The sequence below is a fragment of the Strongylocentrotus purpuratus genome, unplaced genomic scaffold (assembly GCF_000002235.5).
Source record: "Strongylocentrotus purpuratus isolate Spur 01 unplaced genomic scaffold, Spur_5.0 spur5_scaffold_9, whole genome shotgun sequence".
Taxonomy (NCBI): Eukaryota; Metazoa; Echinodermata; class Echinoidea; order Camarodonta; family Strongylocentrotidae; genus Strongylocentrotus; species Strongylocentrotus purpuratus.
In genome coordinates, this window is record NW_022145615.1 from 3,004,952 (window position 1) to 3,028,641 (window position 23,690).

The 23,690-nt window shown below is 36.9% G+C and overlaps 1 protein-coding gene across 3 annotated transcripts; it reads left to right on the forward strand.

The window, feature by feature from the left end:
- The first annotated feature begins 547 nt into the window (after nt 1-547).
- LOC592055 (kiSS-1 receptor) lies at nt 548-23,203 on the forward strand. 3 transcript variants are annotated; one of them, XM_030977261.1, is made up of 3 exons: nt 548-639; nt 20,619-21,082; nt 21,958-23,203. In XM_030977261.1, the coding sequence occupies exon 3, from the start codon at nt 22,427-22,429 to the stop codon at nt 22,772-22,774; it is 348 nt and encodes a 115-aa protein (XP_030833121.1). In that variant the 5' UTR covers nt 548-639; nt 20,619-21,082; nt 21,958-22,426; the 3' UTR covers nt 22,775-23,203. The 3 variants fall into 3 exon arrangements, with proteins under 3 accessions (XP_030833121.1, XP_030833123.1, XP_030833122.1); XM_030977263.1 differs by having other exon boundaries at nt 22,052-23,203; XM_030977262.1 differs by lacking the exon at nt 548-639 and adding an exon at nt 1,728-2,195.
- Nucleotides 23,204-23,690: the final 487 nt, after the last annotated feature.

Sequence of the window (23,690 nt, forward strand, 5' to 3'; positions counted from 1 at the left end):
CTCATCTTGAAGTAACCATTTAAGAACATAAGCACTCGGATATTTCAAAGTATCAAGGAGTTTTCTAGTATCTAGAATTTTGTTTTGCTACGATTTGGTTTGAATGTTTAGTAAAAGTCTAGAATGAGGTTATTTAAATGAGATTCCTGATTTATCTTTAGAGTGGCAAGGGCTACAATAATCTCTGCTATCTGCGTGAGTACACGGGGATGAAAGAGGCACAAAAAGGCATTTTCCCTGGAAGAGCAAATCGTGATTGAGTATGTGTTTCTGTGGCGAAGATTTTTGGTACTGCACTAGACCTGACCAATAGATCCGTTCTTTCTTCAGCTATATAAGAAACATAATTCAAGGTTAACTCATAAAAGCATTATAAACAGCATTCGTATATCTAGGAAAAATAATGGATTTAATGCATTCATCAACTACTCATACACGATCGTGTACAAAACTTAGAAGTTAACAGATAATCCCATTGTAGAGAACCATGCTATAAACTACTTATTGCTTTGCTTACATTTTTGATTGAACCTAATGTAAAGCTGTTCTTACTCCTAATCTATTCTACAGTTTATTAATGACGACCGGAAGTAACAACGGGACAACCATACTACAGTAAAGGGATCCTATACTTAACAGGTAAATGATTGTGTACTTTTAAATAATCCATTACAATTATTGTAAAAGTGATAAATTGTTACTGCCTCTGTCAACAGCCGGCCAATTGCTTTGTTTGGAGTACTACAGCTGCTCCTGTATATGTAGTTATAATATATATATATATAAAAATAGCGCTCAAATTATTTTACGGGTATTACTGTAGTGGTAGGTGCTCTCCACTTTCCGACGGAAACTTTTTTTTATTAAGACGCATTTCGAAGGATATATTTCTGTTATTTCGAGTTTTTATTCCGGTAGTCTTATGAAGCGTTGAATATCAATGAGAAAATATTGATGATAACCAAATGTCTTTCATTAAACTGTATCGGTTAACTATGAGTTAGGACTATACTTTCCAATATGACAATCAATCCTTTATGAAGTATGGTTGTTGAATATTATTTTTTTAAAGAGTAGGCTATAAACTTACATTGCCTTTTCAGATCCCCATGGCAGACTCAATACTGTAACCCCGTGAAATAAATCGATAGATAAATGAATACGTACAATGTTGAAACTCTTTTCTTTATGAACGAAAACATCATTTTACATCGGGTACAAATAACATCTTTTTTACGATTTTCGAAAATGTGTTAAATCAAAATTAATATCAGTACATATATATATATATATATATATATATATAATTTTAAATTAATGTCTATACACAACTAGATACTGAGAGAAAAAACGTGGCGTATTCACTCAATTGAATGATTTACTACAGCTACATAAGTGGTTCTACAATTTATATGTGACGAAAAACTAATTTATCACGGTATTACTATACAATAAAATGTTGTAACTCTCCTTTAAATTTCCAAGCCTGATGAAGCAGGTTTTTTTTTTAATGACCTGTATCAGCTTCGGAGCGTTCACTATCATGACTATTGTGTGTCGATATATGCGCGCGAGTCGAGTTCACTTTAGGTGGCAACAGGTGTGGGTGTGGGATGTTATGCGCGCGCGTGCGAGAGAGGGGGAGCGTGTGCGTGTGTTTGTGCCCATCCGCTCACCCAATTTAAACAGACTTACTCATGTCGATTCGTAGAGCATCATGGCAATTTCGGCGCGCGTGCACAGAGCTATCACTTTGTATATCGTCTGTAAATTGTAATGCGGGCAGAATATCAACTCGGAGAAAAGCAAGTGAGAAGAGTTTTAACAGTCAGACAGCCATACGATCCTGACGTGTTACGGCCAATGTAATATTAATACAGCGATTAAATATCTTTAATTAGATTTCTGGCGGTAATTTGGCTGATTTTCTGTGAACGCCAGTAGCTGACTGTTGGATTATGCTGTCGTGTGTTATACATCTTGCGGTGCTAACTTTAAGCATCACTGTTAAACCTGAGAGTTAAAAAAAAAATTGTTCTCCTAAATAAGGACTTTAACCAGGTGTTTTGAGCTGAGAGTAAGGTGTACCTCAAACTGGACTGGAATGTTTATTCCAAGGTACGATTGATTTCGTCTTCTCATTATATTGGTACATCAGAAAGGTTTTTACATTTCATTTTACCAGACGACTGTTGGTAAGTAATGAATTAAATTTTACAAGATAATCTTTTCTAACACAATATTTCAACATTTTCACTTTTTCGGCATATTAACTTCAGATTGATTATCGAGGTATCACTTTTAGTGTAGATAATGCATCTTTTTACTTTTGCTTTCAGTTTTTAATATCTTTAACGTTATCATTTGAGCAAGTGCTCTTAAGTAATTATGAGATAAACTTCTCCTTCGGTTTAGATTAGATTTTTGTAATATTAATTCTAAGAAACATTTTTGTATTTAATTTTATAGAGCATATACAACTATTTTCCATTTGAAAAGTCTTTCATGACGTCATTGAAGTGCTTCATCAAACTGATTAATATTCAAAATATTAACCTCGTAATTTTCTGCTGGAATATCTAGGTCACGACCGATTGTTCAGGTTGATATAAATTATTCAGCTTTTTATTGGAAAACTTGACAAATAGGGCAAGATGGAAAAAGCAAAGTCGATTTCCTCCCTTTTTATTGCAGTATTATAAAACCCGATTACGTGAAGAGGAGTTTGAGCGAAGGACAGCTGTGAAGCTTTTGACCTGAACTTGTGCCTGAAGATATGTCCACGGCTTTTTCACCTGCCTTGGAATGATACTCGATCAGGTCCTATTCAAGTGCCCCATTTCAAAGAGCCCTGAATTATTTGCCCCGCTCTTGAGTGTGTAGTATGAAAAACCTTTTAATCAGTTTTGAAAAGCGACAGCCGCTAAAGTAAGTTCGAGTTGATCTGGATTTCATGGAAATTTATCTTGATCGTTAATCTCTATAAAATTGCGAGTGAATTTGACTGACTAAAAAAAAAAAAAATGTGATACACTCACGATTACTTTTATATTCTCCAACAAATGGGGTAAAACATTTGCGAAAAAATATGTACCCAACATTTATAAGAAGAAAAACGCATCTTTATTGTCAAATTCTAGCCCACCGTTGGGTAAAGTGTATCTCAAACGTGAAATTATAATGAAGAAGCAAGCAGGGCAGACGTAAATGGGTTCGACCTGTTTTTCTCACCGCGTTCAAATTTGACGAAAATATACAATACGCCGAAAATCGCATTACAATGATATTGGAAGGGTTAAACTAAATTATCCGATGTCTGTTAAGCATTTGAGAACATCATAGTTTTCCAGCATTCATCATCCACCGCCCACGACCTAAGGGCTTTTCACTAAACACAGTGAGGGAAAATGGGAAAAAGTCAATATTGCTCTCCGACAATTTGTCATAAACTCTGAATTTGTTCTACCTAAATGCACACTTTGTGCATTTCGGTTCTCTTGGAACTTTGATATTGCAATTTGTAAGATGTGATGTGAACGACAGAAGGAAAGTAAAAGGACGAACCCTGAAAGAGAAAAGACGAAGACAAAATGAGCATTCAGGTGCAAACGAGTGAATGAATCGATAGATGTGCAGGAAGTCACTTCTATGGCTGCATTGGCCGTCTCTGCATTATGTGGCTCAATCCAAGCAGAAGAAATATTATTAAGTGAAATTCACATGTATGTAGCCTATACTATTAGCGAGGCAAGCGTACTCTTTTTGTTACCTATTCAAATTATTATTAATCATGGCGTTATCAAAATAGTGCAAGTGTAATATTTTCATCGAGTTTTTCAAAAAGATTCATACTGTTGAACTGTAGAATATCAATTATTATCTGATTCTCATGGTACAAACGACATTAAAAAACACGTGTTATCCGTCTCCATTAGACACAATAGATTTTGCTTTTGTACGTTTTTCCTAATATTTTGCTTATGGTTGCAAATAGAATTATATACTTATTTTAAATAGACTCCAATATATAATGCACATCTCCCGGAGTGTTTTCATTTTATTTTGCTTTCCAATACTGGTACGCCATATGGAAATGTTTAACAATTAGATGAGGCGATAAATTCTAAGTCAATGTAATGACATTTTGCTAATGTGTCAATTATGACGATGTTTTTCTTTAAACTCGTATACAGAAGGTTGAGAAGCCCCGATGGTTGTCAAAAACTTGAAGCCTTTTCATCACATCAAGCATTTTTATCACATCAAGACTTTGATGAATCAATATCATCACCAATATCTGGTCTCACTTTAAAAAGTGTATTCCTTGCCATTTGATATTAAATTAATCAATTAGCACTTTCACTACATATTTCTGTTCAATATTAGTGATTATTAGTAATAAACGTGCGATTAGTCGCTTCAAGGATTTCTTTGTCATAAAACTCGAAATTTTTTTGTATATCTTTTAAAGCCGAATTTAGATATCTTTAAGCCATGCCTTTAAGAAGATCAACAAAAGCGCTATGTCTTTTATTTCGAAAGATTGATCAAACTTGTTAATTTTCTTACATTGAGATATCACATAATTGAAAAAAGCTTATAAAATGACATATGATTTACCGTCCGCGATGACAGTGAAAAGGAAAATAAAAAAACACACCTGACCCATGCTTTGCGGACTTGACAATTATTTGTTTAATTATTTTTATTAATTCGGCAAAAACAAAGAAAATCCTTGAATACAAAACAAGAGTTCATTTGGAATAGAGTCACGTGGACGCCAGGAAAGTAAAAAGATTAACTAAATAACTGCAACCCGAAGGTTTTCATCTCCAATCCATGTGACTTTACGAAAATGGTAACAATGAAATGATGAGGTAAACAATTTATGAATCACTGTGAAATCAAGAACAATAAACATTGACAAAATAAAATAATTAAAAAAAACTATAAAAAAAACTTCCCCTCCTCCTACAAAAAGGAGGTAAAATGCCGCTTCGTGTACATTTATATAGAACCAGGGGAAGGAAAATAAAGAAGAAAAAAAGGGTAAATACATGCACTCAAATCCAACATTTAACCTGGATTTTTACCTGAAAATGCTGCTGTGCAGCTGGGTATGATAAAAGAAATCGAGACAATTAAAACGTTTAGAAGTGGGAAATTCAGAAGTGGGAAGTATATTTGACATTTAGAGATAACATAAATGCATCTTCATCAACGAAATATACAAAGTCTTGATAAAGAGTGATCTAAAACGTATTGGCAGGAAATTGGTTTGTACGTGGGCCTATAGAACAGAAGCTATTGCTTGTAAAGGACAAACTAAAACCCAAGGCTGAAGAGATTACGCCGCCAAGGTCTCGTTATCAATACCTGGCATTGAACTTCCTGTGCCATAGGCTGCAGTCGCGACTGTTTAAAACGTGATTTCCATCACCCCATTTTTAAAGGCTCGTTCAGATTATACGAACAAGGTTTAAGAAGGAAAGACAGCGTTCTTTTCCATCTATTCGACAATTATTTCCTAGTGCGCGCGGGCTAACTATCAGCTAAACTTGACATTTGCAGTATAAAACGTACCACATCGTACAAAATAATGACGAAGAGGGGGCTTTTTACGTTTATTCTATTGCCTTTGGTCGGGGGTTCTAGATCTGTTTTGCTCATCCTTGATGTATCGATGTTTGGGGATATACTTTAACATAGTAGCGGGAAAATCGTCGCTGACTCCCTGCTTGCTGGGTCGTGATCACCAATGTCAACACCCTCACATAGAATGCACCTGTTTGGAAGCTCTTTTTTGGTCTGTTTTCCCAAAGGTCCATGTTTTTTAACTTATCCAAACGCCCCCTCTGAATGTCGTCACTTCATGTCACGCTCAGGTGCTATGGTGTTCGTACCCTCCCTGTTCATCACGCGAATCCTCTCGCTTCGAGTTCTAAGGTGATAAGCCAGTGCCGATTTGTGGATGAGTTTTTGAAAATTGATAGCCCTGATTATTTTCTCATGTATTTTGTTCTCCCTGCCAGCGTCTATGGTTCAATTTCTATCATCGTTCCACTGGTGCACTGAGTTCTCTGATAGTTCTCGTAAGTAAGATGCATTGCGAATCTCGCACAATATCAAGTAATCATTTCGCTATTTGGGATAATCTTCTGTGTCTTCAGCTTTGATTACATATTTTCTAATGATGCGGTAGGGTCTTATCACTGTGTGGAGACCACTGTTTGCTTTTTATATACTCTATTCAATTTAGCCATCCATGCTCAGTAAGATAATGTAGATCGGAGTGTGTCTCTTTTGCGTGTTCATCCAGGTCGAGATGAAGCTAGTGTAACAGCGTCTTACGTTTATGCATGGTTTCTTGTTTTTCACATATATAGATCTTGGCAACACTTTTGGAGTAAAGTAATACATCAGAAATATATTTTCCGTGCGCCAGCTACTTGTAAGTGTAACTAATGTGCTCCGGGCCCTCTCGGACCTCGATAAGTTTCCTTTGTTCGCTCTAACACGTCTAGGGTACTAACGATATGACTGTTTTGCTGAAATGGCGCAAGGGGTGCCTTGGAACTAGTGGACGGATTAGCATACACATTTTTTTCTCCAAAAAGATCTCGCCTAAAATCTGATTTCGTGCCGATCTTGGTGTCTAAAATTTACAATTGTGTTTATATTTGTTTTGTTCAACACCCCTCTCTTTTTCTCTCAAAAGTAAAGAGCAGTTATTCCAAAACATACCCAGTACGTATGGGTTAGATGTGTATCTAACACACAAACCTTCCGACCATCCATTCATTCACACCCCTCCTCCGGCCCCCACCCCATCCCCCACCCATCATGCAAATGGATATGTGACTGTAATGGATTTCAAATGGTTGACACTAACTACAAAGGACATCTTTCTAGGACCACATTATTGCGATACCGAAAACGTTAAAAGCCTCCTCCGATGAAAAAAAGGGACTACATCCTTTCTAACCACGTTATTTAGACGTTGATTACAAAAGTGATTTCTTTGGCAGGGAAATGTTCATTGTAAAAGGATCACGGGATAGGGTTTAGAAACTAATACAATTAGATAATCACGTGGGCCATGTATTGGATTATCTCTGCTACCTTTCCAAGAGACAGAACTCTCGTTTCCAAGATTGCAATGTAGATTATGCGCATTTAAAGGAACAGCTTTGAAACTTTATAATGCACATAAGGAGATACGTCACTCCCGGCAAGCCTTCTACTTTTCCTCGTATTTCGATATACTTTGCCTTCGGACGACGAGCGAATTTACTAGGGAAGAGATATAAACGGTAAGGCAGCTTTGGTGTCAGGTGACGTGTGCGTTTAGACTGGTAGTTTTCCTATATAGTTTAGATGAGAAGAGTGGTTTCATACTTTAAAAAATCTTTAAACAAAAACCTAGCACTTTTTCCTCTGAAAGTATGAGTAAAGTTAGAAAAAAGACGATTAGATAAATCAAAGAATGGTAATAACATTAACAAAGGTAATATACAAGTCACTGATGTGCAATTTGAAAGGCTGTAAGAGGAACTATATTATTGCAAGGTAATTAGTATGCCTATGAATTAGTAATATCGCTAAATTTCTCTAGGCCTTGACAACTACAATTGTTTCCGATCGTGGTAATGCCATGCGTATAACCAGTACCTTGTTAATGGCAATAGCTTATTACATCAGCAATAAAAACCTATTTTTGTATTTCAGTATAATGTTCAAAGTACCGTGCACCATGCCGGCGGTATTCGTGTGTTACAATGAATTTAAATTACAGCAGGTGAACATTTGAAGGAGGGGCATCGATCGATCACCCCAAATGAATAAATGAAAGTGTGAAAGCTTTTTTAACGCCTCCAAGAAAACACCAGAATCGAGAAAAAAAATATTGAAAGAGAGAAAGAAGAAATATAGAGAGAAATCTAGTGTGTAAGAGAGGACAAGATAATGAGAAATAGAGAGAGGGAGAGAGAGAGAGAGGGGGGAGTGAAAGAGAGAGAGAGAGAGAGAGACAGAGAGAGAAGGGGAAGAAAGGGGTAGTGGAAAGACAGTGTATATGCCAATTATGTGTCAGGAGCCTCCAATATAGTTTACTAACACAGATTTTTCATTTGGCGGCTGGTCTTCTATCCATTTGTACATTTCCGAATATGCGCCATCCTTTACCATTTACACATATTTATTTCATTCTACAACTATGAATGCCTCACTTTCCATTTTAGGAATTTATAAGAAAAAGTTGATCGAAGTCATGGATTGGTGAAAGATTATGTCCAGGTGCATCTAGAATTCCTTCCCGATCAGTTTTCTTTAATAAGTTTTGGATATATTTGGAAATTACATAAGTTTGGGGTGTCTGTCAGGCTGGACAAATGTATTGTCTCCTTTAAGTACGCTGTTCACCTTCAGAAATTCACACCCTTGCGTTATTATGATTATCATTCACTGGAATAGAATCCAACAGTGTATATGTGAATTGTAGGTTTGGAAACAATTTTACTTGTGAGAGATAATTTAGCTAATTAAACGCCACTGCACTAGCTCGCGCCGCGCTGGGGCTCGAAACCACGACCTCCACATTTCCAGTCAGGTTTTTTTAACCAATCGACTACGACACAACTGAATTAATTCACATGTTACATTATCAATATATTCATTTAAAATATGATTTTCCTCAAACAATTTTTATCTTTGAAATCGACAAAATGCTATATACATATAAATGCTATTTCGGCAGACCAATTCAATATAGGACGTAATTTTAAAAAAAAAGAAGCTATTTGGCCGTTTGAATGCGTATGTAAATGATTGTGTCTGGCGTTACATAAAAAAAAATACAAAAAATACATACACCTTTCATATCACACATCATTCGACATTTGTTTCTTATAAACTGACAACTTTTTTTCTCGCATACATACTTAAGAACGACAATAGATCAATACGAACGTCGATCAAATGCAACTAGACCGAGAACAGTCTTTAACAAAAAAAATCAATCGAAAACATTTTAAAATGTGCAGCGAGGCAAAGAACATTATTTTCTTTTTATTCTTAACGTATTATTAGAATCAATAAAATAATGACAAGTAGATGACTTGAGGATCAGAGAGAGAGAAAGGGGGAAGAGAGAGAGAGAGAGAAGAGAGAGAGCAAGAGGGGAACGGGAGTACGAAATAAGGTAACTGCCAACGGCGCATCTTGCCTGAGTGTTTTTTCGTTGCTTTGGTAGTCATTATTGTACTTAACTTAGATACTACGGAATGTTAATGGCATCTACCTTCCGTCCAGTTGATGGATTGCTCTTAGCACAAGTAACGAGTTCCCGCCAAAATTTATCAAAGTACATTTAATAAACTTACCCAGCATGGATTTTGTTTCGTGGGATGCGTGGAGAACTAGGTTAATAGAATAAATGAGCTTGCGCAATGCATGCTGAGATCCACCTTATGTCCCAAACAATTTACATTGAAGAGGCTTGCTGTCAAGAAAATACTTTGAATTCATCAATGATCACTGCTCCTTTTAAAATGTGACGAAATGAGTCAAGAACGTTGTGTAAGCCCAATCTGCCCTGCTTCTAGATAGACAAAATAATGAATGTTTCCAGGTATAAAGAGGATCGACATTTGACATGATCAAACTTTCTCTTTAATGCAAAAAATGCGTTAAAATATATTTTTACTTTCGCGATAGATTTTTAGAAAGCAATGATAATCACGTTTATTCAGGGTTGTGAATACCTTAATTTATTCTCAGACTGATTTAATAAAAGACCCCAGGAGATATCGAATTTGAGACGTTTTGGTTCGAGGCGGGCCCGGGATTTTGTAAAGAGAGGGCTCAAGTCCAAATACCCCACACATTTGGGCCAAGTGTTCATCTTAATTTTAAACCAGACGCTTGAATTAAGCCCAGTCGATTTTTTACCACAAGAAGTTAGACATAAGTCTAAGATTTTTAATCTTTGTCGAGCATGACTTACTGAGGATGCTGGGTTTAGCTGATTAAGTATAAAACCTGCTTCTACGTCGGTACTTGACAGGATCCACCAGTCAGGATAAGACGGAATATAACGTGTTGCCTTGTTATAGAGGGGGTGCGATGTCATACGCGCATATTATTGGTTCTGGTGAAATATAGAACAACTGGGCAATTAGTGCGCCCAAAAACTCATACCCATGTCTGCGTTGTGATTACACTTCCATATTAAATCTGTTTCGTATCGGTTTTATCTATACAAAAATAAGTGCAATTGAAACTCCCAACCAACCATAGCTGAAGTCACAACTCCGATATATTTTCTCAAATCGCATAGTCTCACTAAACTTAAACATTAGATTTTAGCGAAAACGAATCGAAGCTCAATGACTATTTGAGCAATTTGTGAGCTTATCTTTCTGGAGTAATCTATATATCTAATCGGCTTTCAAGATCCAGCTTATGTTGGTTCTTATTCTGACATAAACCAATATGTCATGTAATAAAGCACATCTATTTAAGATATCATTATGCACCTGTCCAGTGAGCTTTGGGAGAGGAAATCCCCTTCAAAATCATGGGCGTGAGGGGAATTACCAACAAGATTGATGATTGTTGCTGGAAGGAATTGTGAAAAGGTACTCCTGTCTGACAAACAACTGTGCCTATTATCAAGTTTGTAATTTGTCAGCTTTCTACCAAAACGACACTTTTACTATGTATTTTCAATGGCTATATAACTATAATGTCCTTTTAGCTCTAGGGGTTACGAATTGTCGTATGCCTGCCAGAATTCATCGAATGTGGAGAACAGATGTACATTTCTAGAATAACGCATTCCAGAACGTAAAGCGTCTTTTGACCACATCTGCGCAACCCATTTCTATCCTTACGTTTTAACTAATTTTTGTTTGTTATCCCTTCAAGATTTAAAACTAAAGACTTCTAAAAGTTGAAGAAAGAATAATAGTTCGCACCCTTCCGCCAAGCACAAGAAGTTAAAGACTGTGAAAATTGAGGATTCTTTTTTCTTAAAGTAACGCCCCGTGTTAACAGGAAACAGTCGCAACGCGTGGGCCTAAAGTATTCACCTCAATTTAGCAGTTTTCTATTTTAATTCCATGAAAAACCCCAAGAAAAAAAAACAAAAACAAACATAACAACAGATAATTAGTAATACATTATCGAACATGCTTTCAGGTAAATCGCCTTGCTAGAGATGAAAATAATTAGGTTTACACTGATGCAGAAAGTAATCCGATAGCATGCAACAATTGTTTTACCTGGTATTAACCCTATGGTGAGCCAGCTGATTCTGTGTTAATATGAAACGAAATGGAATGAAATTGAGCTCATGCACCCTGGATCTCAGGAGGATGTGCTAGGGATAAATATGTCACCATTTCGATTTTGTGTTTGAATGATGAGTTTAGATTTCATTCATGAATGTCACGATGAATCCATTTATCCAAGCAGTACATCATTCGGGTGAAAATAAACTCTGTCTCCTCTCGCCAGACAAGGGGTCACAAAGAGAGAGAGAGCGAGAGATTTTTTTTTTTTTATAAGTCGATACTTGGGACAAACATAAATAAAATAGGAAATATTAGTTGTTAGCGCAGGGGATGAGACAGGCATTGGCTGTTTCTGCAGGGGGGGGGGGGGGAGTTGTTCCCAATTTTTTTTTTTTTTTTTTTTTTTTTTTTAACGAACCCGAATCCCCCAAAAATTGGTAGAACATAGATGTTTGAAAAGAAACGGTCGAATCGAAGAAAGTTGGAGTAGTAAATATATTTGAAAAAATATATAGATTTTTGTCTCGCTTGATTGTCAATTGCACCCAAATCAGTCTGTTTCAATTCATGAGACTTGTGCTAGGAGAGTCATACTTAACGCACACACACATTGCTTAAATGTGAGAGCACCATAACGTACAGTAATCTAATTTATCAAACAAAATCACGGATACAATACAATTAGTTCCAATATTATATACCTTTGAATTTGATCATACTTTTGTATTCAGTTGAAACTGACAATAGAAAAAATAGGAGAGAGAAGGAGAAAGAGAGAGAGAGAGAGAGAGAGAGAAACATCAATTTTAAAACGCATGGAAACATGTTACCTCTTGCCACTGTCTTGTCAAACTTACGAAACCGGAGTTTGTCTCGATAATCACTATTCAGAATATTTGTATCTGTCCCCCGAGAGATGATTTATCATGCTTTTATAAATGTTAACCGTCCAACCTTAAATCAATTTGTCCAAATTTAAGACGCGATCAATCCGATGATTTATAGCAGGTCAGGCCACATTTATTTCTCTACTTTCACTTGGGAATATATTGGAGCATGACTATTACTTCCATCATACATCTGGTCTTTAAAACTGTCAAAAGAGTTCATTTTTTAAGGGTTAATTTATATTGAATAACAACTTTTGAATGACGCAAAATGTGTGTCGTACTCCAGGCATATGAAGTGCATTTGAAATTGAAATAGTAATTATATCAAATCATAGGGTAGACTGAGACTGTTCATACCTGCAAACTATTTTCCTTTTTTACCCTTCACAGTTCAAGAAGACACCGTAGTTTTAAATATATACGTCATAAGTTTACATTAGAAGCTAAATTTCGAGAAATTGACCTCGAAGTTCTGACTTCATTCCAGAAATAGAAGCAATATCCGCCTTTTTAATATGGAGCAATCCTAGCAAGCTTGACAAAATTAGAGAATGATTATGCATTATAATTTAAGAAAAACATCATGCATCAAGAGATAATAAGGTAAAATACGGTTTTAGTACCTCTCTTTCGTTGCCTCTCCCTTTTGCTTGATATAGACTTGCGCTTGATCAGCCTAAACCGTCAATATGAATACCAATTTCAAAAGGATTTACATTTAAATTATACTCTGCATCCTGATATCCAAATTAAATGTCATATTGAACTTATATCATAGGTCCTCGCCTCTCGGGTATCTGGAGCGCAGCTTTATAGGTAGATTCACTTAACCTATCTCTGTTTAAATAATCTGACAGAGACTGATGCCTTCAAAGTAGGTCGCTATAATAACAACTTCCATCGGCACTCGTCATTGGAAAAAAAACCTTTTAAATTCAAACTTTGTACTTAAAGGATCGTTTGCGAAGTTATCAAAGTAGCTCAGCTCTAAAGACTTTAATACTGGCCATCAATTTTCTGTTATTAACATGACATATCGGATGCATCAGCTTTCATATTTATATGCGAAAATGAAAATATAACGAATACACTTCGATATTCTGTTGATATAAAATGTAAAACAATGTATCTTTCATTTTCCGTCATTTTCACAACGCATTCAATTATAATCTCTGTTTATATTTAAGACATTAAAAAAGTCATGGCATTCGGGTATAGTAACAGCAATGATTCGTCAACGCTACATATATATATAGTAGCCATATCATGAATGTAGTTGATTTATCATAAATGACACAAAATCCCCATGTTTTGTTTGGAACATCGTGTATTAAAGCTACTTACAATTTGTAAGGCTTCCTTTAACCCTAATAAGGCCGGGGGGCATTATGCCCCCCCCCCTCCACGATTTTTCTGATTGCTCGGGAACGCATATGGATGGCGCCCCGCCGCTCGCTGACTTTTTTCTTTCGAGTCTTGCGCAACTTTTAAAATATTTTTTTTTGAAAATCGGACCTACGGTTACAAGGTCACATGACCTTTTGTCTTTGCATGTCAGCCCGAAAATCGCTCATTTTCGTGATTTGTGTACAAAACATATGGAAAAGTCATTTTTCCTAAAAAACAGATCAAACATAGGTTATTGGGTCTTGTTTAAAGTTTAGGTGGTTGTTTTGGGAGTCATAATAGTTGAATTGTAGTAAGAAATGAAATAAAACAACAAAAACAATGAAATACATAAGTTAAAAAAACATTGAAATACATAAGAAATTATCAAAACAAGGAATAAGCTGGCTCTTCCAAATTTTCTTCTTGTATTATTATTCAGAATGGTCTAATGAATATATGTTGTGAAAAAGAATGCTTGAATATGAATAATATATGATTTATGGGTAAAAATGTGATTTTTATGACTTTATTTGCATAAATTACCATAAATATGCAAATGAGTGAATTTTTCAAAAAAATTTGAAATTATCATATTATTCTATACACTTTACTTGACATGCGTGCAAATTGTCGCGGCGATCGGCCGCTTCGCGGCCGAGATCTTGGGGGGGGGGGGGCATAATGGCCCCCCGGCCATACTAAGACCTCAAATAGCCCGGCGTTTTTAGGGTTAATAGAAATACGCCATACTTTTTAACTGATCTCGTATTTTGCTGGGAACCTCAATGGTTTACGTGTTAAAATTTTCTTTGTGCGAGCGCGGGTACCATACAGTGCTTTTTGTCTGCGGTTCCCAAATGATTGTAACATTCAGTCATTTTTACAGCGAAGATCAACAGACAGTGTCTCAGATTTTCTGTAAAGGCCCGGTCACACAGAGGGGATGCATGGGGGGGGGGGGGCACATGGCTGGCCCATTGAACATCGGAATTTCGACTTTTGTCAGAATTTGGAAGAATCTAGCGAGCTGACACCGAATGCATAGCGTGTTGCTAGCGCGCTGCGCGTATACAGGGCGTGTGATCCACGTATGTCTGGCGTTGGCCTAGCGCGCTCCGCGCATGTCTGACGTGCCTTTGGCGTGTACATTCATGCGCCGAGCTCCGCGCACACTTTGGAGCATGCTAAAAAAAATCCCGACGCACACAGCGAATGACGACGAATGCATAGCGTTGGTCCAGCGTTTGTCCAGCGCGCTCGACGAACGAGTAACGAATGATGACGCACACCTAGCTAACGACAACGCACTGGCCAAAATAGCAAATTTTCAATGCGCTGGCCGTGCGTCCCCCGTGCGTCCCCCATGCGTCCCCTCTGTGTGACCGGGCCTTAATGTTTTAACCAATCTTTACTCAAGAAAAGGAGAAAGTAAGAATTCTTGGTAGATGTTTGTGTCGATTCGGCATGTAAAAGACATATCGACTGCTTTAATATTCGAGACATAGCTGTTTCTATACTGACCCCTCGGAGAGCCGCCGCCCACCTAGGCGCGCCTTGGGAACTTGGCAGGATGTGCACTTCCCCTTGAGCCTATAAAACAGCCAGGCCTCTCATACCAGTCGATATATCTAAAATATAAATACACGGACACACCATAATCAGACATGGTGGTAGGAGAGGATTTAGAGCCGTCTCTAGCTGGTTGCCTACCTTTTTTCGTAGCAGTCAGGTAAAACAAACCATCAAACCGAACAAATGCAAAAGCTCCATCTTATATTAGAATGTATTGCATAACAACGCAAGATAGAGAAGAGTTGTTATATTTATAAAATCCCATTAACATGATTAAAGTTACAATTCATGTAACTCCCTTCTGCCTTTGTCAAACATTGCTTATTAAAACAAGGCATGACCTCTATCATTGTTTCGTTTTCTTTGTTTGATCGCGATTCATCTTCATGGCCTTTGCATCGAAAATCTTAATCAAATTTGAATCAAAGTTGGCTTTCGTCTAAGCGTCAAAGTCACAAATATGTTTTGGCAGTCTTATCCAGCTCTCTCGCTGACATTCAGGGTTTTCCAAACCATTCTTCCATTTCAAATGATTTCATTTCCTTCCAAAATGACGAATGTCATCTTTACAAAGCACCATAATCATCAAATGTTATCTACTTTTCAATATAGCAGTAGATTTGGGATATTACATGATTGATGTCTGAATATAATTAATGTGATATGACCATCCATCAGAATGGATATTACGTCTCAAGAACACAAACAACCAATACAGTACACTGGAAAATAACCATCAATTGGGTGATATCATTGGATACTCTTTCGCACATGATTGTTCTCTAACAACATGAAGATCAAGCTCAATGAGTGTAGTATTATTGAAATCATATTATATTTAAAAAGACAGACATTATTGCTACAGCTTGATAGTTCAAATTTCACTTCCATTATTTTGAAGGTTTATGTAACCGAAGCTCGCGATTAAAGGAGTATTTTTTTGGATTAATTACTGAAAATTCAGATTGATGACACGATATCAACGTCAGCATAATGTGTTACATAGGTAGCGGGAATATTCTCTTTCGCAATGTGAACAATTGAACAAAGCATCCTCAAACAAATTATCCTGACGTAATGAAATCGTGTTTAAATTCTGAAGAGTTCGATTGAAAGCCTCTAGGACCGATGCTTCACATCAGAAATGTTTTGAAATACAAGGACCATCGAAAGCACCAGCAATAAAGGCTAGGAATGACTGAAAAGGAGGTATCATATTACCCTGACGTAAATGCAACTTACCGTAAAGTCATTTTACCGTTGAGTTGTAATTCTTATTTGCGAAAATAACATGTTATTCGAAACGGATTTCGAGAGTCAGAGGAAGAGAAAAAGATAGGGTTGCAACATGAAGCTCGATCATTGCAGAAATAGTGACTGTAGCATACTTCCCGACTAAGGTCATACATTTTATGCAATTATTTTAATATTTCATTGGGATTTTAAGTTATATGATTGAAAAGTGGTAGCGTAGTCGAAAGAACTAATTACTTGGCTAGAAATACAAAGGTCGTGGATTCGAGCTCTGGCACGGCACTTATGTTTCTTGAGCAAGGCATTTTATCTAGATTGCTTCCCTCCACCCAGGTGTTAAATGTGTATGATCGTCATTGTAGTTGGTTAATCATGTGCGCGTCCGTAAAGAGGCTCCTAGCTGAAATACTCCCAGGGAGTGGAGGATGTGCATTTTATTGTGCAGAACAGTAATTAAATCGAAAGGGAGTGGGGTAATAATTATACTCTTAGCGCTTTGGTCAGTTCATGAAACAGCGTTGTATAAGAAAACGGTATTATCATTATTATAATCGTAATTATTATTTATTATAAAAAAATAAAAGATTAAAGTCTTTGACACCTCCAAAGTTAGAAAATGTAGGTGAATGGAATTATAATGAGATTCGATGACCTTGAAACGTGTGTGCACGGGCTAATTGACCTTGCTCAATTCATGTTCTTTTCTTTCATAACTTCATATCTTCCCTGGATATTTGATAATCGATGATCGAAATGTCCGATGACTACTGTTTTCAAGGTCACGTCTGGCCCGGACCTATTTTATATACATTTCGCTGATCCATTACAATAAACTAATATCGACAGTTTGCAGTTTGCCAAAGGTAAGGTTCAGTCTAAAGTGGCGTGCCTGCAACCAAGGTGTGCCTTTGGCGATCGTTACACCCCATACTCGCAGAACAGGCATATTAAGTATTACACGTAATATATAACTAAATGCAAAAGGTTAGAGGAGACGCATTTGATTATAAACTGCAATCAATGACATCCCATAAGATCGCCCCTTTTCATTCAGACGTGTTTCCTTAAAACACATGGGATGATCTAATGTGTCATGCCCTTAAACAGAAACATCAATTACACGTCAGGATTACTGTCGTCCCTAGCCTCGAGATTCTCTTATCAATTCGAAGAGGGTCGAGGGCTCCTTGAGCGCGAACCCATTTATTTCAAAGCTGAGAAAGGAAGCATGACCGTGAATTACTTACTCAGATCATTCTGGTTTCTGTGTTGAACAGCCAAGGGTCACAAACCTATCAATTCGCATATATGCTTTCATGGAAAGAGAAAATCAATACCTGCGGGGTGACCGTGATGATCTCTATAACTTCTACATAAGGCGTACATTGAGCCTTTCCATGATTCCATTTTCATATTGCATTGACGTTTCATATCTCTTGAAATAGTGATATACTTTTGAAGAAAAAAAAAATCATAAGTATAATCATAACCATCATGATTGTTCAAAGTGACCCAGGATGTTTGAACTGAAATGAATCAGAATAAAGCGTTTTGCAATCGTATTCTCTGACAATAATAATATAAAAACATTGATTTCATACAGCGCATTGCATAAATACTTCCAAGGCCTATACAATGTTATTATTATTACCTGATGTCAATGGACTTAAGCCTGTGCACAACCTGTGCACCATCTCCATTCCTACCATTAGCATATGCATCGCTACATATGTTAATGGGGGAAAGCAGCCACACTCCATCTCAACTATTTTTACAGGTACCCATAATATCCTTGGTGGATAGTGGAAATGGCGATCAATGTCTTGCCTAAAGTTGTTGGACCGATGAAGCATCCGCTAGTCCGCGACAGCTCATAGTTTCCTTGATTATCTTTGAAAATCATGGTATAATGCCGTGGTACAATGCCGTATCGTGTCCTAGACTGGAACAACCAAATCACAGTGCCATAATACACTTAAAATTAAGCTTGAAGCTTATAAACTATTCAATATAACAATAAATTGCTAGAAGGTCATGACATTTGTGAGTTTAAAATTGTACAAGAAATCGCTCGAAACGCGTACATGAGAAATACAGGAAGAAGACAAAGCTGTAAAAATAGCTGAAAGTCGATTCATCTCAAAGTTCTTAGGACCGATTTCTCTTTCGCTTAACTGGCTCCATCAAATTCGTTGGATACGTGGATATGCGTTACCCAAATGTTGTGAATAAAAACACATTAGATTCGGGGTTATTTTCTAATAAAAACATAATGTAAAGTAAGTGACCAAGGGCCATCGCATCGCCAAACCGATGAAAATTCCATTAGCTTCCTTTTTCTCTTACAGTGCCGGAAGCACACGTTTAATCATGTACTTATTCAGATCCAATCTATAACGTTCCTCCAGCTAGAACGGCATTTTGCATTTTAGCTACATACCCCTAGAAGTAAGACCACGCGGGCTTGGGCCTGTTCTCATATTTGGAAATCAATGCACTCACACATTAAGATAGACGTGTGATCGTGACAAAGCGTTGAAGAAATTAATTTTTCAGTGGGAACTAAAGGTTGATATGCCGGGATCAGAATATTGAATGTTCTTGGGAACCTTATAATAGCATCACTTTATTCATTGCCTTCTGACAAATTGTAAATCAGTCGATATACTAAGCTTCAGGAGTTGATGCAGTTCGCTCACCCATTTAACCTCTGACATATAACATTATTGTCATACGTTTTTGCCAACTTTGTTAGAGTTTTAAATGATACTTTTCTGCAACGATTGCAATGTTTCATTCTGAATATCGTATAATACTTTTTCCAAATGCAGATAGATATGGCACTGTTAAGTTGTTACATAGCTTCATATTTCCTCAATATTGATCATCTTCTCTTTTTGTGACATTTTCCTTTGATGTATGACGAAAAGAATCATTGACTCTTTAAGGAAGAATAAGAAAGCTGATTGGATATTAATATCCGTAGAAAGCTAGGGATCATAGTTCTTTCTGACTTGTTTCACACGTGACTATTTTACACAAGCACCCCCCACACACACACACACACACGCACACGCACGCACACAGACACACACACGCACGCACACACACACACGCATCCTTGCGCACTCTTAAACACACCCGTGTGGACACACATCAGGTGCGCACACAGAGTAAAAATATATACTTCAATCTTCAAATGGCTTTATGTGTTGACACACAGCAGAACACGCAAACTCAATCGAGAGTTTAGTCCATACGATGCGATATAGGTTAAGCCAACATCGTATTTAGTATGCATGTATATATTAAACCCAATCTTTCGATATTCTCACATACCATGTGTATTTTCGAGCGTTTGCACGTTTGACATTAAAAATCACTTCTAATGCATGACGTCATTTGTATGAGGCTTATGAAATATGAGTATGATATGATATGATTTACTTGTTCAAATTGAAATGATTTGTTTACGTACCCCTGTTTTTAAAGTCAACATCACTCTAATCGTGTTAATTAAACAGAGGAGTGTACATACTGCAAAATTCAGAGTTGGACGAGATATATTACATGGCATCAATATTCATATTCTTGTCATGAAGAAGGTATTTGTCCGTTTGTTCATTAACTCGTAATGCGCCCGACTGTCGTGCAATATTCTGCCACATACAAAAGAATGTATCAAACTTTCATACAAAATACTGCAATATTTAGGATTTATATTGAGAAGTAGTTGAAGTAGTTAGTTTCAAAAGCTTTTTCGTTCACCTATACATCGCCAACAAAGAGATACATGTAATTTGGTCGATATGCATGATAAAATATAATCCCTTGAATGAAAGTCTTTTTGGGTAATGAAATATCGATATTAGTTCCTTTCTTTTTCTTTTAGCTTTCATCAATTAATTCTAAACCTTCAAGATGCACACTCCCAATGTTCGTGTGCTGAAGACAAATGTAATCACTACCGACAAAATTGTGGATCCGATGACAAATTGATGGGAGCTTTTTGAGTTCTCGTCTCCCTGTCTGAGAATATTAAAATGGTTGTGACAATAAAACGTTGAAGCCTCAGGGAAACTGTATTAATGATAAATGTGTGTCTACTTTTATGAGTGGAAAGGGGGTAGATTCTAACTGCTGTACGCAATTCTTAGAAGTATGCAATCATTCATATTCATCCTATTTTTTTTATTTTGCTATTTTCCCTCTGATGCAGAAACGGGGACGATTCGTCTTCAGGCAAACCACAGACACGTGATTGCAATGGACGGAATAGAACACTGACAAGGATCAGCGATGCGATATAATATTCATATTAAATCTTGTGATCTCTGATGAAATGGATCTCGATCTGAGCGGATGAGACACGATACCTTGACGCACGTGGGATGAAGTTGTTCTGTTTCATCTGTAGCCATTGCCATCGAAACGTATGTTCCTGTCGCTCAATGTTTCGCGGTTTTAAGACCTTCACGACACGCACTCCATACGGACTAATCAATAGCTTCAGACAACCGATCCAACGTCGATCGTCTGAGTTTGATCGAAGCGTGGAACGCAGGTAGCTAATGTTTTCATTTCCCGCCAAAACCGCGGTGAGAAGGGGATGCTCGTGCTGGTGATCAGTGACCAAAACTTTGCTCTTCATTTTTAATCTCTGTCGAGTGCAACAGTAGGCTGGTAAGTATCGTCTTACATCTCAGATGGGGTTTATACAAAAATCTTGTATATTCCATCTATGTTTACACGTCACGTATGTATCATATATTTTAAGATTATGCCTAGCCTTTGAGGTATATTTGTGTTTACTTATATACATGTATTATCTGGTTCTATTAATCCTGTTTTCACTTTGCCATTTACTATTTTACATCAATTATTGTACAATGTACACTGTTTATCATGTACTATCACCACTTACTGCTAACTAATTACTATTTACTATTTTGTAATTGTATTTAATGTCCTCTTGGTTATTGAACATGAGCTATATATCCGACATTTTAATCAATCAATAGATAATGTTTACAATCTTTCACAACGAGAAAAGGACCAATTACGATATCGCCGACAAATGTATTCTGATATAGAGTAATCACTTGATCCCTCAATAGGTTACAGTCACGATGGATCCTTCCCCGACTGTAAGCATGCTAATTACATATGTATTCACATTTTGCGTGTAATGATATTTAACGTAAAAGTCATCTTGGAGCACTGTTCAATGCCAATTAACAATAGTTAAGTAATTAGAGTTGTTGTTTTACGACAGACAATTTGTTATTCGTAGATTGAAAGCAGAATGTGCCCTACTCAGGTTAGGTAAGATAACGGAAAAAACATTAACCTTTATAAACCTTGACAATACTGAATTAATCATAATGCACTAAATAGTTAATAAATCTATTCCAGAGCGAACAGATAAGCTCATTATTCCCACGTCATATGTGACGTTTGTATATAGAAGATTGAATGAATTATACATTAGCATTGTTGGGGTATGGTCATAAGGATTGACGTGTATTAAGACTGTGTGTAATTTTCATCTTTTTCAGAACGCTTCCAATACAGAGGTTCATGAAATTCGGTTAAATTCATGATTCTCTGTGACGTCATCTACATAGTTCATTTTGATAAATTTTGACACAGAGGATTAGATCATGGGAACAAGACAAAACGAATTAGCTGATTCGTGCAAGAAAGTTTGGATCATCAAAGAGTGAGGATTCGGATCTCATGGACTGACAGAGATGCATCATTTTGTCGGCTGTCTTAGCTTCGTGTTGCTAAAGCTGTGTTAGTTTGTGGATTGAAGTTCAATGTTAACGGACTTCAAATGTTATAAACAAACTCAAGCAGTGTGTTCAGAAATAAAAAAAAAAGTTCGAGCATTTAGCAAGGTGGCTGTCGGAACTTCGGAGAAACAGAGAAATACTTTACTGCTACCGTGAGAACAGAATGAACATCATTTAAAAGAATAATACTCACTTCTTATCACATCGAAAATATTCTGACGTGGTCATCATGGAGTACGACAGCAGTTTCGACAACTTCACCGGCAACGGAACCGAATACGATGGTCGTCACACCAACGTCCTATCCGTCTTCGTCTTGACCCTTTTTGTCGTCATTGGTATCTTTGGAAATTCCATCGTGATCTTTATCATCCTCAAGCACCGTGACATGCGTACCGTCACCAACTATTTCGTGCTGAACCTGGCCGTGACTGACATCGCCCTCCTCATCATCTGTGCGGTGCCGACTGGCGTCGTCTACGCCATCAACACGATTGACTGGCCTCTTGGTGATTTCATGTGCCGGATGACAGGATTCATCATGAACGTAAGTCCATCTAAATATCTCACATACTAGTTTAATAATGCGTTCGGCTACCTTCCCGAAAATGTCGGGAAAATACCCAACAGCTATCAATAGAGAACGCGATCGCAGCTATTTTCGAAACATCATCTTGAAGGCAACTTAGATTACAATGTATGTCCCATTGAAAGCATGTTCAGACTACGTAATACGTGATTGTCATGTTTGAAGAATAATCAGATTATACCATGTATACATCATGACAAGAATAACTTTGTAGAGCATCGTAACACACGGAAGAAGGCCTAAATCCCATTACGCATAAGCTTGTGTCGGGTTTGCCAATGAGGTCCTACAATAAGATATGTAAGAACATCAAGAATAATTGAGGAAGAAAGGGAAGTATTAAGGGAATACACATTATAGACAGGGAACGAGCGTCAATAACTTACATAACATCATTTGAGCTGTGACAAGATTCACAAGATTTGAGCAAAAAGAACAATATTGGAATATGATATTATATATATATATATATGATAAATATAGAAAACCGACAATAAATACAGAATGTCATTCTTCCCATGAAGAAATCGGGGCAGCAACAGTTGATGTAGTACAAAACAAAAGATGACGTGGGAATGTATTGCCGAACCGATGCTGACGGCTGATCTATCTTTTAAAAATGAAATTCTTTGTTCGGTGAGAATACAGCCGACAAAGAACACGACATTTATTCCCCCTGGAACATTCGGGACTGAAACAGTAAACATAGTAGAATAATTGTCTAACACGGAGCACGTTCCTGCAAACATGATAGATGCTCTGATTTAAGGAAGTGGACAAACTGTCTTATTTTTACATTAACTTTAAATGGACAAACACAGCTTGACAAACCTTGAAAGCCAATCCTTACTGACTTCCAAATTCTTCCTCGGAATTCCGTTATTTAGATGCTAAAGCGTAACAG